This window comes from Parasteatoda tepidariorum, chromosome 4 (genome assembly GCF_982258835.1).
Source record: "Parasteatoda tepidariorum strain Cologne lab strain chromosome 4, Ptep-v5.0, whole genome shotgun sequence".
NCBI classification, from domain to species: Eukaryota; Metazoa; Arthropoda; class Arachnida; order Araneae; family Theridiidae; genus Parasteatoda; species Parasteatoda tepidariorum.
In genome coordinates this window covers 39,822,179-39,840,593 of record NC_141758.1, presented here as the reverse complement: position 1 = coordinate 39,840,593, position 18,415 = coordinate 39,822,179, and the positions used below count along the sequence as shown (strand labels likewise).

The 18,415-nt window shown below is 25.5% G+C and overlaps 1 protein-coding gene across 1 annotated transcript; it reads left to right on the top strand.

Annotated features, from left to right (window-relative positions):
* Positions 1–61: 61 nt before the first annotated feature.
* On the top strand, positions 62–15,843 carry LOC107448649 (deubiquitinase DESI2). The gene is made up of 6 exons (XM_016063945.5): positions 62–280; positions 8,073–8,136; positions 9,647–9,719; positions 10,849–10,942; positions 12,971–13,112; positions 14,177–15,843. Exons 2-6 carry the CDS (start codon positions 8,098–8,100, stop codon positions 14,351–14,353), a joined length of 525 nt encoding a protein of 174 aa, XP_015919431.1. The 5' UTR covers positions 62–280; positions 8,073–8,097; the 3' UTR covers positions 14,354–15,843.
* Positions 15,844–18,415: the final 2,572 nt, after the last annotated feature.

Here is an 18,415-nt window from a genome sequence, read left to right as displayed (position 1 = left end):
ATTTTTCTCATTGTGCGCAAGCGCAGTTACTATTTTGACAGGAATATTTCAGGATTTAATCCTGTTTCGAGCAAAAAAAATTATAAATATAAACGGTCAGCTAAAAATTGAATTGATGAGTTAGTTTTATGTTGATTTTTATTCTTTAGAAGTTAGGAAATAAGTCAAATCATGATTTGTCATATTGTTTCAGTGTTTTAATTTTTGAAAAAAATTTCCGCATTTATATTTATTCTGAATTTTGTAGAATGGTTTTATGAGAATATAGGTCACCTATAAAGTAAGCCAAAATATTGTACAACTCTTAATTCAATTTACTTAAAAATATATTTATTTATTAGCAATTAAATATTTGGGTTGCATACAAAAATGTTTTTTAATTATTAGAAACAAGATTTTATAATCATATTCAGTTTTTATTTGAATAAAAACTCAAAAATATTAATGCTTGTATGCTAGGGTGGCATGAAATATTAATTTTAAAAATGTTTTTGAACTCGCTTGGTAAAGAAATTTTTTCACGTAACTTAATTTTTTCTATTTTTATTATATTTCTAAGTAAATCTTTTATTAGTATAATTTATTAGTATTTTATTAATATGTAATTGTGAAATATATCTATCTCATTGTCATTTGTTCAGTTTTCGTTTATATTAGTTTTAATTTTGCAACTGCTCAAACTTTATTAGTTCCTATCAAATGTTACGATTCTAATCGGGGAAAGTCAGTGAAATTACAGTAAATGTTCGTTGCATTTTTTTTTATACTTTATTTATTTTAAGTTTGATCTAATATTTTCTAGTGTGCTTTTTATCATATTTATAACCTTCTTAGTTAGCAATTGCCTATTGAGTTAACATATTTTCTACCTTCACATTTTACTTTTTATGTATTATTTAAATTCTATAAAAATAGTAATAATTTAAGGATATCCTTCAATTTTTCATATTTGTATCATGTACATAAAGGGGATATTTCTGTATCGTGATCTGTAGCTCTAACTACAATCGCCAAGGTGCCAAATAGATTTTAAAATTGCAAATAAAAAAAACCAACAACATGTAGATGTTTGCCCGGGGGTGGCTACGAGTTATACCTTTCAAGTTGGCCTCTTTCTGTGATGTTTTTTTTTAGTTTCTCACGGGCCACTACTCGGAAGTTTCCAAGACTTGGGGATTATTCTGCCAAAGATCATGATATGGAAATCTCCCCAACTTAAAATTGATGTTTAAAGATTTCCCTATCGTGCTGTTAGGAAAATCTTTACAGATAATTGCCAAGTTTTGGTGATTTTTGGGCTGTTGACTGTCTAGAAACTACAAGCATCCCAAAAAGGACCTACTCGTAGCCATTGTAGTATCTGTTTTCTGAAAAAATTAAGCAGATCATTAAACTTAAAATTCAGATTAGTAATTATGTAGATTTTGACATTAACTAGTCAACACAACAAAAGAAATAGAATTTATACTTACTGTAAGACAACTATTAATACAACATACCTAAAAAGAAAACTAATTGGACATTGTACTTAATTAGACAAAACTAAAAGACATAGTACTTAGACATTGACTTCTGAATTTATTCATAAAATAATCTTGACTAAAAATGAATACAGCCCACATTTTACAAGCTATATTAAGAGGACGCAATACCTACCCTCTCAATGCCAGCTGCTAATGCTTTTTCTATGGGAGCTTCATTTGCTAATAACTTTTTTGCATTTTGATATTTTGGAAAAATTCTTTCAGCATTTGAAAGTTCATAGTTTACTCTAAGGTCTTATGAAATCACTTTTTGTTTTACCATAAATTTTAAATTATTAATGGAGTTTAAATATCGGTAATAGAGACATCTTCTTGAAATCCGTTTTTTATCAAAATTCATTTAGTAAATCCTTATTTTTGAGTTCACTTACTCGAACTATACATTTCAAGCTACCGGAAGAAATAACTAGTAATTATTTTCTTCAATTATGAAATGTGTTATTAGGAAAGAAAGATGAAAAAATTCTTAAAAAAATTGGGAAAAGAGCCTAAACCACGCCTCCCATCTGTCCTCCCTTCATTTACCAATACGAGTAAAAGTTCTAGTGGGGAGATCTTTTGGGGGGTTAGGAGAAAAGCCTCTTTACTTTCTTTGAATAGTTGAGGGGTTAAATAGCCTTGGGGTCTTCTGTTGTGGTTGAAAACAGTTTTTATTTCATTCTCTTTCTTTAAAATGAGTTAGGATGGAAGACTTTCTTTCGAATTTTCTTATGTTATTTATTATTATTTTTTCTTCTTAATTTTGGCAATAACAACTTATCAAAACATTGTAGGATAAATATATTTAATTATTTAATTATATATATCAATTAAGCTAACAATAATTATGCAATCTTCTGTAAAAAATTTTATGTAGCACTTTTAAATACGGAGTTAAAAAATAGTAAAAATTTTAAACTTCGTAATTTAAATTATAATATTGTCATAAAATTTTTTTTAGCTTTATATAAGAGGTTAAAAATTGAAACTAGCAATATGAAATTTCTTTACTTAAATATCAGTCCTAAATTTCATAAAATTACAATAAATTTCAGAACAGTCACATGTGGGTCTAATACTTTCCTAATTAAACTTGGCACCTTTTTCTTTAACTACTTAAATAAAATTATCAACAATATTATTAAAGAGGATTTTTCTTGGATTATCACTAATAATCCACCGATTTTAGAATTTATTAAACATAATAAAATTAGTTCTATTGCCACTTATGATTTCCAAGATCTTTTCAATAGCATTCCCCTTTCTAAACTAAAAGATGTTCTTTTGAATTATTACTATGTTTTGAAAAAATCTTTAATTGCGATTTTGATTATTGGGAAATTCCAATTAATTTTTGTCTTTTCAATAATTATCTTTAAAATGGAAAAGATATTTTTTTTTTCCTAGTTGATGGAATACCGGAAGGACCTAACGTTTCATCTGTCTTAGCTAATTTTTTGTTTGCACTAAAAAAAAGAAATTGTACTCTTAATATTAAATTTGTTTTTAGATTTATTGATGATTTAATTATCTTCAATTTTCATGAATATACTCTTTTATTTAATAATATTTACCCCTAGGAATTAACCTCGCTTCGTAATCATAATGATAGCTTTAATTTTTTGGATTTGGGTATTATAAAAGGAGAAAATATCTGCTTTGTTGGTCTATTTTATAAAAGAAATTATTTTTATTTTAAGACAAATAAATTATTTGGAATTCTAATGTTCTTAAAAATATCTATTTTAATACCATTTTTAATCAAATGTGTAGAATTAAAAGATTATGTAGTAATGTTTAGTTATCCAAAAAACAAATAGACAAAATTTGATAAAAAAAAACAATGGTTACCCAAATAAAGTAATTAAATTCTATATAAAAACATTAAGTTAATTGTATGTTATTGTGAATAAATTTACTAAAAAACTTCTTCGTTAATTTATACAATTTTTACCGTGTGCAAATCCATTTCGGGCAAATCCTTGGCTGAAATTATGTGCATAACAGGCAATTCATATTTCCTTCTCTCTCTCTCTTCTGTTTTATTTATTTTTTTCTTAAATAAAAGTTAATTTTCTAAAATTATTAATTGGCAATTTCCTTAAATTATCCGATATAGTAACCGATATGCGATTTATATTTTAATTTCTTCACTAGCAAATGCACTAGCAGTATAATTTTCGTAATTTTAAATTTATAATTAATAATGCCACCAAATATATATATATATATATATATATATATATATATATATATATATATATATATATATATATATATATATATATATATATATATATATATATATATATATATATATATATATATGCATATACATACATATACATGCATATACATACATATACATACATACATATACATGCATATACATACATTTTAATTTTCCCTTCCCTTTAGCAAGTGCTTCTTATGTCTCAGCATCCAGATTTTTATTTTGTATAGTATTTCCAGATTTTATTAATAATGTTATATTTTCTTCACATTGCTGACAGTGCTAAATGTACATATATATATTATTATTATTATTATTTTCAAATTTAATGTTTGCAACTGTACATCATAGTGTATATTCTTGAAAAGAATTTTTTTTTTTCACTATTATTTGTTTTAGTTACTCATATTTTATCTTCAAAATTTCCACATTTATTTAGCACCATGAGTTTGCCCGAAAAAATACTTGTGCTAGTTTACAGAATTGCCTAGTATCATGAGTTTTCTCAGTAAAATTTTGCTTTCACAGTGTCAACGATTGTATATTATAATTTTCCTTCTCGCAAATGCTCTATATTTCTCAGCAACACATGTTGTTGCTCAGATTTTTATTTATTTTGTTTTATATACTAATGCTAGATTTAAACATGAATATTATATTTTAACATTTCTTAAAATTTTTATTGCCTGCTCATCATAATGCCTATTTGCTTTATTTATTCTTGCCTGACTTTATATTTTAATTCTATATTTTAGTATTCTTTTCTTTTCTTTTGTTTTTTTGTCAGCATTATTTGCAATTATTGAATCAGAATTATTATTCTCTAAAATAAGTAGTTATAGCAATTTGACAGACTTGCTATTAAAAGTCGTTACTTTATATGTATTCAAATAATCATCGCTAAAACTACATTTTGGATAAATCAATTTTTAATTTATGTCACAATTAATTTATTTTAATCCATTAAGACATACAATAAATTTAATAACATACAATGTATTCAGATTAATTTAATCATGAGACAATGGGGATAGGGGAGTATGTAGGTGATATTAGCGAGTTGCATTAAAATTTTTAGAAAAAAAAATATAACACCAATTTTTAGTATTTTATTGCAAAATAGCTTTTATCTTTAAAAACTTTTTTAAAGAAAATTATATTAAAAATCTTTTGTTGAGAAACACGTTTTTATATCTTGCAGGATATTTCGATGGCTATTTAAAATTAACAGAAAAATGTTCACTTTAAGAAAATAAATGTTTATTTCGACTTTTAACTACTACAAAATGCCCATAATTAGCATTGTATTATTTACTTTGCCAATTTTACCTTTAATTAACTTTTTGATATTAGATTCCTTTTTTCCATCTGTGATAAAGTAAGAGTTGTGTTCTTGCTTTTAGCCCTCATTTTGTCACCATATGTAAACATAATAAATCTATTGCAATTATACATTTCTTGTGACTCAAGTTATACTGTTTGTAATGCACACATGTAAACTATTTATATTTGCTCTATTTTGTAATTTAAATTTTTTATTTTTTCCTTTTTATGTTTTTATCTTGATTATACGGAAGTAAAAGATCAGGATGGTTATAAATAAAGATTTTTTATGCTTTTAATTCGAGAGTTTTTTTAATTGCATGCTTCGCCCACAAAATTAGAGTTTTTTGTAATATTACAGTCATTTTCTCTATTTTTGATTTATTATTTATTTTTGTGTTTGCGAAGTTCTGACATATGTCTGCAAACTTATCTGCGTTATAAATAAGTTTATATTTCATTACGTAAATAACAACAAAAAAGTAGCATATGTTTCAAACATATGTTACAAAACATATGTTTCATACATCAAAAAAGTAGTTCGAGAAAATTTTCTTCACTGAATTTAAACACCCAAAATAACAAAATGACCATTTTTTTTTTTAATATAGTGTCTCTTAGCTTTTATATGTATCTGTATGAACAGGTGTGTGCTCATAGATACACAATTAAAATGAAAGTAAAGAATTCAAGATGTGATCAAAACAAAATTTTAAAACTTTAGAGAACAAAGTAGAATAACAGAAAAATAAAAATCGAGGGGAAATTTTTTTTTAATTCGTTGATTATCAAACTATACGCTAACAGATGTTTCATCTGAATTCCATCTTTCTGAGGCTGAAGTAATATGGAACATGTGGTGAGAATTCGCTTTAAAAAAGGAGAGTAAATAAATAATACTAAAATACAAAAATAAATAATACTCAAACAGAAATTTTAATAATTCAAATGGAGATTGAAATGTATGAAACAGAAAATAATATAAAATTATTGAAACGGAAAAAAATAAAAAATTATTTTTGTGTAGAAATATTTATTTTTAAATTTTCTTTTTCCTTTGCACAAACACACACCCATATTCTAATATACGTATGTGTCTTAAACTATTGAAAATGAAAGGAGAAAAATTCTCAGACAAATACAAAACAATGTAATTTGTAATTCAGCAAAATTACAAAGCAATATAAATAAATTAAAAAATTTATTGAGAAATTATTATACTTATTTACAGAAAATAAAATTTTCCCGGATGGTGAATGTAAGTTTGAAAAAGATACATCAAAACAAAAATTTTCTTTGATGCAATTTAAAAGGCGTTTGATTTTTCTTTTATCATATTTTATAATTAATTCTTATTTTTTTTTTTTATAACTTTTTATTATATTAGTATAAGTTTTAATAATTTTTTCAATTCTGTATTATGACTTAATAAATTGCCTACGTTTCAATAAATTATGTATTTTTCAGAATTTTTATAATTATATTTCTATCATATATATTTCTATCATTATATTTCTATCATTTATAATCATATATTTACAGCTCAATATAATTAGCAGTTCTAGCTCCGATTATTAAAACTAAGTTACTTTAATTAATTCCATTAATTCCACACACATTAATAAAAATTTATATTCTTCTTGGTGTTTTAATTTGAAACGAATTAATTGTAAGATATAAGTAATCCCCATTATCTTGTAAACACCTATTTACATACAAATAAATAGTTAGAATGTCTATTCTGGATATTTCACAACGAAACTAAGAATGGGTTTAAAAATAAAAGACCGCGTACCCAGAATCACTTTTCGAAACTAATGCTTATATTGTTCAGTTTTGCTAAGGGAAGGATGGGATAGTTTAACTGACCCTCTATCATATATCACTGTCACTGTACCAATTCACTCCTCCCTCAAAGCGACGCCCCCAAAGGGTGACTATTACAACTCTGATTTTGCCAATTCCGGTTTTTTATCTGGGTATCGCGTCCTCTTAACTATGCATTTGGTCGGATGTGGATTACAAGTTAGAATTATTTTAACATTAAAACTGTTAAATTAAATTATTTTGATACATGATTTTAGATTATGAAAATTAACAGCAGTTTTAAAAAAATTAACTTATTGACATGTCATATTTGTGTACAATTTCCCTCACATTTGCTTCAGTTGATCAAAAAAATCCATATCTTCACGTTAAAGCTAAATTGGAAAAGAGATTAGCTGTTACTGCTGTATTTTCACATGAAGGAAAAAGTGCTGACATCTTAATATTTAAAAATTAAAATTTTTTTTTTTGTATTTTAGCTTAAAAAAGAATCTGTTTAGTTTTTTCGATTAACTCCTTTTTCATTTAGCTCATGGTTTCCTAAAATTAATGTTTAATGTTGTTTAAGTTGTTTAAATCAATTAAGAATTACTTCACAAAAGCATGTGGTATTATTGCACTAGTTATTTTTCATTAAGGGAAAGATACTAATACCCTACACATAAAATTTCAGAAATTTGTATTTTAACTTGAAAGAAATCGTTTTAAGTTTTTCAGGATACTAAATTATAATACTATTAATGGTTTGTATTTAATACTTATAATGATTAGTATTACAGTAGGGAACCGATTATCCAGAACGATTGGGACCCTCGATATTCCGGATAACTGATTTTTCCGGTTTTCAGAATCGCTACAAAATGCCGTTTTTTTATAATTAAACCCAACTAAAAAATTAAAAATAATCTTAAAAGAAGAAAAAACGATGAAGTGATACACTAATGATTATTTCCAAAATGATGATAAGGTAAACATCTTTCAAAAAAGAACAAAAAATCCTAAAATCTTATAAGGAAAAAAATTTTTTTTTTTAAAAAATGGCGGGAAAACTAATCGAATTTCGTTCCGGATTTTTGGTTTTCCGGTTTTCTTATTTCTGGATAACGGGTTCTGTACTGTACTATTATAATTCTAATAATGGTTCGTATTTTAAATTATTTTTCTAGGTACTGTGATTTTCTTCTCATAATCATGGCTAGAGAACCCATTGTGTTAAATGTCTATGACATGGTAAGTTATTGCCAATTTACGTTTAATTCATTCTTAATTTAATTCAGGAAATTTCCAATTAATGAACATCACTTTGTAAGGTAGTGGATCTAAATATTATGCATAAAATATATTTCTTTACTTGCTGCTTCTTAAAATTAAATTTTTCAACAAGTTTTTACTTAACTCTTAGTTAAAATGTTTATTTCAAACTGTTAAGAATCATAATATATAGTTTCATTAATTTATGAAATGTGCAACAGAGCTTGCAGGAGGCAATATTTATGCCTTTGACATTACTAATATTTGATTTAATTACCTAAATATGCATTTGTGGCTTTTGTCTCTTGTTGAGGTAACATTAAACTGCATTTATATCTTATGCAAAAACTAACAATCTATTTTACTTTAGAATCAATTGGTGTAGAATAATTTGTTAAATTCTTCATCTTACTTAAAAGATTAATGAAAATTGAAAAAACTATTGTGAAAGTAATGTTAAAATTTCTGAATTTTTTTCTTATTTTACTGTTTTTTTCTTTTATATCAGTCATATAAAGATACTATATATTATTTTGCATTTTACAACTTAGAAAATTTGCAACTGTCCAGTTTGTGTGAGCTGGATTTGAGAACTCATTTAAACGTATTTTCCCTTGTGTCAGAATTTTTTCGGGCTTCCTGTGACATACCTCTTTAATGCTAATATATTTCTGCAAGATACTTCTTATAAGTAACAAAGATACGTGTCACTAAATTAAAGTAACAGAAGCGTCTACTTCAAAAAAAAAAAAAACTGTTCGGATCAAATAAAATAATTTAATTAAATATGTAATATTTTTTTAAATTCTAGTATTATGGGATATATTCTCGCATTTTGTAGGGGGGGAAACACACTAATTATTTCCTTTTTTCGCGTTTTGTGAATATCATCACATTAAAAAAATAATAGAAAAATCCGTTGCAGTAACCACTAGAAAAAAAAAAGAGAAAGAAATGACGATGAAATCACACATATTGTACTCTTCAAAAAAGGGTTAGAGATTTATTATTTCAAGATTCAGTTATTGTAATAAATAATATCGTATTAAAAATATTGGATTTTAAAAAACTATGTGGAAATCAATAGTAATAACTGCCTAAGAGAATTGGAACGAAAATTTTTACAGAAAAGAAAACCAAATATTTTACTTCATTATTTTTTATTTTTCATTATTCTCAAATGAGAATAGAAAAATCACAAGCATTTTTGTCCCACTTCAATGTGCAAGAAAGGCATCTTTTGAAAATTTCTGCTGAAACAAAAAAAAACCCTAAATATTTTACTTCCCAAAAGAAAAGTCTTTCTGCAAAAACTTGGCAGTGTTCTGAGACAATGTCGCTGTGCCGACATGATTTTGCTACAGGGATATTTTCAATTATAAAATATTAACTTGAAGCATGAATTATTAGGACATTTCTTGCATACATTTAAAAGAATCATTAGCTATTGGTTTTCATTCATTTGAATATATTTCAATTTTAATTTCAGTATTGGATAAATGAATATACATCAGCTTTGGGCCTTGGAGTTTTTCATTCTGGAGTAGAAGTTTATGGCACTGGTAAGTTTTTTTTCTTTTTTTTTACATCTCAAAGTTTGTGTTTTATAAGAATTTTTGATCATATTAACAACCTTCTAGTCTTCCTAAGTCTTCTTTTCTGAAAATATTTCATAAGGTCATAGAATTTTTTTTCTCAACATGCATTTGAATACTTTTAAGTTTTCATTTTCGTAGAAAATTAAACTTAATTATTACTATGTAGCTAATCATTTGACTCACTGATTGGCAATTAAAAAATACTTATTTTTAAACTTTCTTTATTTGTATCAAATAAATTAGCACTGCTTAAAGGTTTTGCTTCTAAATTTTATTAAAATATAGCTAAGTGTTAAAATATTTTGGTGTAATTTTTGAAAATGTTGTGGTCTAACGTCCCCATTTCACAAAATTGCTTATTTGGACATTTTATTTTTATAACCATTGTTGAACAGTTGGCCCAATTTTTTGGGTCTACAACTACTAATGTTCAACTCCGTAGCCTTGTAATTTGAACCCAATCCAGAAGACAAGGGAATTCCTGGATCAAGTATTAGGAGAAATTTGCTTTCCTGGAGGACTTTTTGATGAAACTAACTCGCATTTGGGTTACATGGAGAGGAAAACCACGAAAATCTCATGCGGTTAGCCTAACGGTAAGGGGAACCCAGTTGACCTCATTGGAAGGCAAACGCTCTATCCCCTGAGTCATCATGGCTCTTATTTTGACATTGACAAATATTTAGATATTTACGTTTCAATTTAATCAATAGGCAGCACATATTCATTTATCAGATATCATAATTTCGCATTTTGTCCAAGAATGACTTAATAGTACACTATATATATATATAGAATTCAATTGTTTATTTGTATTCAGCAGATTATGGGAATTAAAATATAAACATTGCTCTAGATTTTTTATATTTAAGTAATTTTTTGTATAGTATCTCTAAAAGTTATATTTATTTACGGAATCAAATAAAGTTACGTTTCTTGACTGAATTTCTTTTTGAATTTAAATTTATCATTTTATTTTGTAGCATTTACTATTAAATAAAATATTGAAAAATTGTGACTCATGAATTAAGGTGTATTTTATCTTTTAATAAATAAATTAAAACTTATATATCATTACTTTTTTAAAAATTAGAATTTGCATATGGTGGACACCCTTTTCCATTTTCGGGCATATTTGAAATAAGTCCTCGAGATGCAGATGATTTAGGAGAACAATTCAAATTTAAGTAAGTTACATACATTGTGTGTATTTTATAATTCTTTATTAATTGTTAAAAATGAGTAAATTTGATACTGTGTTCTAAATTTGATGTAATATTGGTAAAATTTTTATTTTATTTAGGTTTTGTTTTTTGTATTTGTATTTTAATTTTTATATTTGTTAAAAATTATTTTAATTTTATTTTGACAAAAATTACAGAACTGAGTTAAAAAAAAATAGAATGGGGAGTTATTGCAATTTCTAATTTGGAATTAGGATTTGATTGATCATGCTCATATTAAAGTAAGCAGATATTTTAAAAAGGAAAATATTAATTTTTCTTTATTACCGGAGTATATTGGTAATTAGACAAATTCTATGGTTGTTGAACAAATTGGGATTAATAAATAAAATTTTTTCTCTTCCTTTAAGTTTTTGAATTGGAGATACTATGGTCAACAACACCTTTCATGGTATGATCTAGGTACTCTAGTCAACACATATTCAGCAAAAATTTTTTGTGATATTTTAATGCACTGTGATTAAAGTTAAATTAACATTACTTGAAGACTGGTAGTTGCGATGTTACTAAATAGATCTGTATTAAACTTCAAGAACAAAAATGCAACCACCAATCACAAAGTTACTAAATTTAAAAAGTGGTGATTAAAAATTTGTTTACTAATTGCTACTTGATTACCACTTTTTTGTTGAAAAATCACTTAGTGAGCTCCAAAACATGTGCTTACAACTCCTCGTATTATTTATGTGGTTCTTACATGTGAAAGACATCTCTGCAATGTTTAGATTATTTTACACAAGTTTAGAATTTCAGTTCTGAATTTAATTATCAAAGGTTTCATTTAACCCTAGTAACAATTTTACATTGGCCCCAATTGGGCTCAAAATTGGCTCAATATGAACATACATCGAAGGACCTATATTGGGATGTTGTGATTTTTTAATGATGGTCCTGTATAGTGCCAATATCGGCTTTTATGGGGCCAATATAAGGCCTATATTGACTGAATAATTAATATAAAATATTGGGTGAATCTAACGATTTTATATCGGGCCGACCTAGGTTGTAAAGTGGCTTTAAAATGTCTGGTAAATCTGACAATTATATAGGGCCAATATTGGAGAAAATAACGGCCTTTTGAACCCTTATTGAGCCGAGATTTGTGAATATTGGTTCAATGAAAACCTCAGTTATTTTGCTTTGAGGGAAGTTAGTCAATTTATATTACAAATTTATTCAATTTATGGCTCATAATATTTAAAAGTAATCTTACTGATATAGTTTCATGATTATGATTACAACTAAACAATTAATATAGATTTATTTTGTGACTAAAAAATTTATTGTTTGTCTATAAGTACAATATTCAAAAACTCAAATCCTAAATTTTATTGATAAATGTTTTATACAATACTTAAATTTTCCATCAACCTAATTGGAGAGGCCATGTTGCTTACCAACCCTGCTTACAATATTTAGGAAAATGCTTCTACATAAATAATATTGATAGTTTTTTTTTTAATATTTTAGAATTTTAATTTTTGAAAAGTGGCCACTATTTAAAATGGCCACTGGCTGGTATCAAAGTATCCTAACTTTGCCCTATAATGAAACTTAAAATATTTGTAATGTATATCATGAGGTTTCTTTAAGAAAAGATTAGTTTGTATTTTGTTCAAGTTATTGAGCTACACTGATAAAACCATATGTATGTATATGTTGATATTGTCGTTGTGTGCTTTTGACATGCTGTTGACCCACAAAATGAGAACATAAATCTGAAAATATTCTGGTATTTTTAGTATTTAAGATAGTATTATTCTTTTTTACTTTGTTATAGTTTCACCTGTTGGTCAATTTTTTAAATAATTTTTTTATTTTTATTCAACTACTCAACATGCCTTTCAAGTTATATTCAGATTCGTTCTGTAGAATCTCAGTTACCAGTCTGAATACTGCTACCACTGTATTAATCATCATTGAATGAAATTTAAATTGTGTCAATTTTAATGATTTCATTTAATGTTTCAGACAGTCTGTATTAATAGGACACACAGATTTTACAGACAGTGATGTGCGTCAAATTGTCGAAGAACTAGGAAAGCAATTTAGAGGAGATTGGTACCATTTGATTACAAAGAACTGTAATCATTTCTCTGGTGCTCTCACACAAGTAAGGAAAAAAGAAAATTCGATCAAAGTTTTTAAAAATAATTCTAATGTTTTTCAGTGGCTGGGTTTGCTTGCTGTTTTTTTAATTTAAGTGTGTTACCAAGTTCTCTTGCTTCAAGACTGTTTTTCGTAAATACTTGTGGTTTAAACATTAAAATATTTGTTGTTAAAAACTAAAAATTTGCATGCCTACACCATATTTTTTTAAACTTGTGCAACATATTTTTTTATATTTTGTTGTTAATAGAAAGAAGAAAAAAACTCATTCATTTCATCAAAGTAAGCTACAAATTATGTCAAATCGATGCCTAGGAGGCATCAAAATGTGTGTAGATATATATATTACACATACCAGTTGTTATAATTATGTTACTTATGAATATAAATACCTGTGAAGTTGTAAATATCCTCTCATTTGTCCGTTGCTAAGGCAGATATAGTTATTAATTAATTCTTTTTATAATTAAATATTTGAATTCTGGCTTATATTAACCATAATAAGCAAAATTCAATTTATTCAGGAAGTTCTAATGCCTCTGGGGGGTGACAACACCCACATTGGGAGCCTAGTGCTTGATGACATTTTAAGGTAGGAAGTTAAGCTTATCAATTAAAGAGTGCTTAATGACATTTTAAGGCTTGATGACATTAAGTGTTTGATGACATTAGCCTAGTGCTTGATGACATTTTAAGGTAGGAAGTTAAGCTTATCAATTAAAGAGAATAAGTTTAGCACATCAAGAAATTTTCCTGTCATGCCAAAATAATTTGAACAATAGTAAAAATAAATTTGTAATTAAATTATTTTTTTTATTGATAAGCGGAAAAATGGCATTAAATTTTTTTTTCATACTTGCACTTTGATAAAATCATATTTTTTATTCTTGCCCTAAATGCAAAATTATATGATTTGTAGAAGGTATTTAAGTTTTAATCATGATTTTATCTATATGCTTAAAGTATTCATTCATCACCAATGCAAAAGAAAAAAAAAGATAACACACTAATTTCTTGTTTTTCTGGGGGGATTATTATGTAGTATTGATAAATTTTTTCTTTCAATAGATACTTTGTGGTAAAGACATTCCATCTTGGGTTAACCGTTTGGCAGATATGAGTTCGCGCGTACCATTCCTTCAGCGCTGTCTGCCTAAAGAATGGCTCACTCCCATTGCTCTCCAAGCAACCCTACAGGAGAACGCTGAGACGACATCTAGTCAACAAGATGAGAATCATCTCTGACGATCGGCCACCTGGCCTGGGGCTGAACAACCCTAAAGTGCCATCAATTATTTTGTTCTTTATATAAATCAGCAGTCTCAAAAGGTTTAACTACGTAAAGAGAAGATTATCTTCGACGGAAGCGATTTGTAAAAGCCAAATAAAAGTCAACTTTTTACCAAAGGAATTTTTTAAATTATTTATATAATGACTGATAACTTTTATTGATTAAACAGTGAATGTGATAAACTTTTTTAACTGGAAAGTTTATCTCCTTTTTTGTGTGAGCTGTTTAAAAATAAACTTGTCCAGTTTGTTCACACGAGTACATAGCCATTCCAGTGATTTATATCTAGTATTATTATTGTGTTAATAATTTAGTGCTCAATTTTCAAGTTGCATGATTGTTTCAAAATGTAAAGGGACTGGTTCTTTAGCCAAGATTATGAGTTTTTTTAAAAATAATTTTAAGATTTACTTTTTAAATTCTGAATAATGCATTTGCTGCCAACTCTCCTAGATTTTAATAAGTATGTAAATACTGAACTAAGCATTATTTATTGTAATCAGTTTGATACATTAGATACATATTGCTGCTAATTAATGTATAAGTGATTTAAACAAGTATTGCTGCTAAATGAGGAATATAGCCTCATTAAAGTAACCAGTTTTACTTTTAAAAAAATATTCTAAGGCTTCCAATTTTTTCTAAAAAGAAAAAATTGGACATTCGAAATTCAAAACATTCGTTTACATTCGAAATTCAAAAATCTCTATTTTTAAATTTAATTAAGAATAGATTACTACCATCTAAAATTAACTAAATATCTGTTATTTAAGAATATGAACTCAAAGATTTAATAAACAGAATAAAAGCATTTTATATTAAAGTCCAATTAATGTCAATTATAAATCGAAAATATTGCAAAGAATTTAAATTTTAAGTTATCTGTGTGATATAGTTTTTCTATTGTATTGCCTATAAAAATACCTAAAATTCCCTATGTTTAAAATATTTTAGTTGTACAATAATTAGCATAAAATTTATGTATTTCGTAAAATTTTCTAATTTTTTCTTTTACATGTTTGCAGCTATAACTTCAAATTCTGTCATAATAATTATTTCATGTTGTAATTTAAGTGACTTGAGAGAAGTGTTTCTCTTCACCTAGCTGTTTTTTTAAAAAATTTTTTTAATATTTTTTAATTCCGAAATTTGGGCAAGGTTCCTATTTTATTTGTAACTGTTGTTGCATCATAATTCAATGTTGATTACTTGGAGTAATTATTAAATTTCTGCTTAATTAATGATCAATTAAAGAGTTAAGAAGAATAACATGTAAATAATGTGAGTTTAAGAGAAATTGTTTTAAATTTATGGAAGTTAGATTAAAAAATTAATATGCTATGCTGACAGCTGATGATAACATAGAGCCTTGTAGTTATTAATCTTAATATTGGAAAATGGGAGGTTTTAAAAATGCTACTTAACATGTTATTCAATTATTATTCTATTACCAATAGTAGGTTTTACACATTGCATTATCAATTGAATAACACAATTATCAATTGAATACCATCAATTGAATAACTCAATTGTGGTAATCTAAAATTTTTCGTTCATTGATTACTTTTTTGTAAAGTCTTGAATTTTTTCTAGTTGAGCTTTTTTTTTTCTTCCAAAATTTACATAACTGGAAAAAACAATCTTGATTTATTATTATTTTTTATTTAAATTTTGTGTATTTGCTGTAATATAGTTGATAAATTTTAAAAGGCAATTATTTAGATCAAAATTTTTTTTCCATTCATTTGTGCTAATTCTGTTTATTTAATTATTTATTTTTTTCAATTGTAAATCTTAAATTTTTATTCCAAATTTATTTTTGTTTGGAGGAATTATTAATTTCCAATAACATTAAAATAAATTTTCCTTATACACATGATCACACAAAGTATCCAACTTCTTTAAAACAGAATTGTTTATTTAAAAAAATATGACATAAAAAAAATGTTAAAACATATTTTACTTTGATTAAGAAAATATTTTTCTGTATAAAAGGCAGCAAAAAATTTATGCATATTAACTTTTTCCCTATGACATAAATTCTTCATATGTATTTTTTTCATGAATATTTTTTTAGTATTTGAATTAATAGGTTAATATCTAAGTTAATAACTAAAGCATGCATTTTTGTTCGGAGGTTGAGATATTTATTAAACTATTATTGATACTAAAATTGATTTCATTTCAATTGATGAAATTAATTATAAAATTAAGGTGATATTTCTTATTGAAATGCTTTGAGGATTATTAATGAAATTTTAATTCTAATTGTGGCATCTTTTAATTGCTATTTCTTCATTTTATTAATATTTTATGTGAATGCTTTTTTTTTACACACAGTGCCATTTTTCTAATCTTTTTCTTTGCAATATATATTCTAAGAAACTAAACAGTTTAGACTAAACTGTTTAGTTTTTATTAAACAATTAGTACCTTGTTTTATTTGTAATTATCAATGTATTTATATATTATGGAAAATATTGCCTTTATGTTATATGGAAAACATTTTCGAAAGATTTCTTTTGAAAATTTTAGTTGCCATGTTTTGTCTTGTTTTTAAATGGTCATTTTTATCATTTTACTTATTTAAAATACTGTTAGCATTATGGTTCAATAAAAGAATTATATTTCGACATTCAATTTAATATTGTGGTATGTATTTTCACTTGTTTGCAGAGCATTTTAATAATATATATATGATAATTTAAAGTACAGCAATGCATTTTATTTATAAAACTATTAGCTTATGATTTTGCATTTAAGTAGACAAAAATTTTAAAAGCTTTTTACAAAAGATTTATCATTAAGCTGTTTTGCTTCAATTGCTAAAGCTTATGTTTTAATAGCTATAATTTATGCTTCAATAGCTAATTCAATAATTATGGTTATATATAGTATTTTATATTTTTCTGTTAAAGTTTTTATAACGATAAATGTTTTTTATTTGCTTAGAAGGCAACTTTTTTTCATTGGTCTACTTTAAGTACCATTTAATATAAGAGTCGAACTTCAACGATCATTAAGGCTTAAAATTCTCACAAAAAATCTAGATACAGCAGCTTAACTTAATTAGTGTAACTCAAATAATGGGAAAAATGATTTTTATTTTTTCTATTGGTCTTCTTTTAGTAAAATTTAATATATTTGATTGATAATCAAACTTTTTCACTTTTAAGGTTTAACTTAAAAGTTAAAGAAAAAAAGATGATGAAGCAGCTGAACTGTAACACAATGTATTTTAATAAAAAATGGAAATATTTACAACTAAAATTTGAAAATCAGTAAAATGGTTTACATAAAAAAAATATTTATTATTAAAAAGTTACTTTAATCCTCTTTGAATCAGAAATAAGTTTCTTTTTAATTGCTCTGTTTAAAATAGGAATCTTAATAAATTATTGAAATAAGGACTTTATCTGAATATAAATTATTCTTGTTGAGTCTATTGATAGTTAAGAAGTGGAACTGTATAAAAAAAGAGCTAGTACAACATACAAGAGCTGTACCTTGGAAAAATAAAAAGTATGAATTACAAAATTAAATGCCAAATTTCGTTTATTTTCATTAAAATTAAATACTAATTTTTCTATGATTATTATAAAGATATAAATTTTGAATATCAATACAAAATTTTTCTGTATCTCTAAAAATCGAAAAGTTTATTTGTAAAAATTATGGATATTCCAATATCTAATTTATGCAAATAAATACTAAAGACAGACAAATAGCCAATATATATATATATATATTTTAAACAAAAGTTGAACAGAATTTTTTTAGTTTACTATATGCATTGTAATCATTTTTAAAAGTGCGTAAGTAATGTGTCCAAATAAAATTCTTATTTCTTTTTGGAGGGAAATGAATGAAAAACATATAATTTTGTTGTATTATTTTGTGTTATTTAAAGAAAATTAATATTTAAAATCAATGTGTTTGTGGTTTTAAATCATCTGCTGTTTGCAACACTGAATGTGTAAAATGAACCTACTCATTCAAAGGCTATGTGTTTTCTT

What these genes read in the sequence shown, in the direction of transcription:
- LOC107448649 (XM_016063945.5), top strand. Translation starts at nt 8,098, where the DNA reads ATGGCTAGAGAACCCATTGTGTTAAATGTCTATGACATG. An exon ending in GGAGAACAATTCAAATTTAA is followed by an intron (nt 10,943 to 12,970) that starts GTAAGTTACATA and finishes TTAATGTTTCAG; the next exon opens with ACAGTCTGTATTAATAGGAC. An exon ending in TCTCTGGTGCTCTCACACAA is followed by an intron (nt 13,113 to 14,176) that starts GTAAGGAAAAAA and finishes TTCTTTCAATAG; the next exon opens with ATACTTTGTGGTAAAGACAT.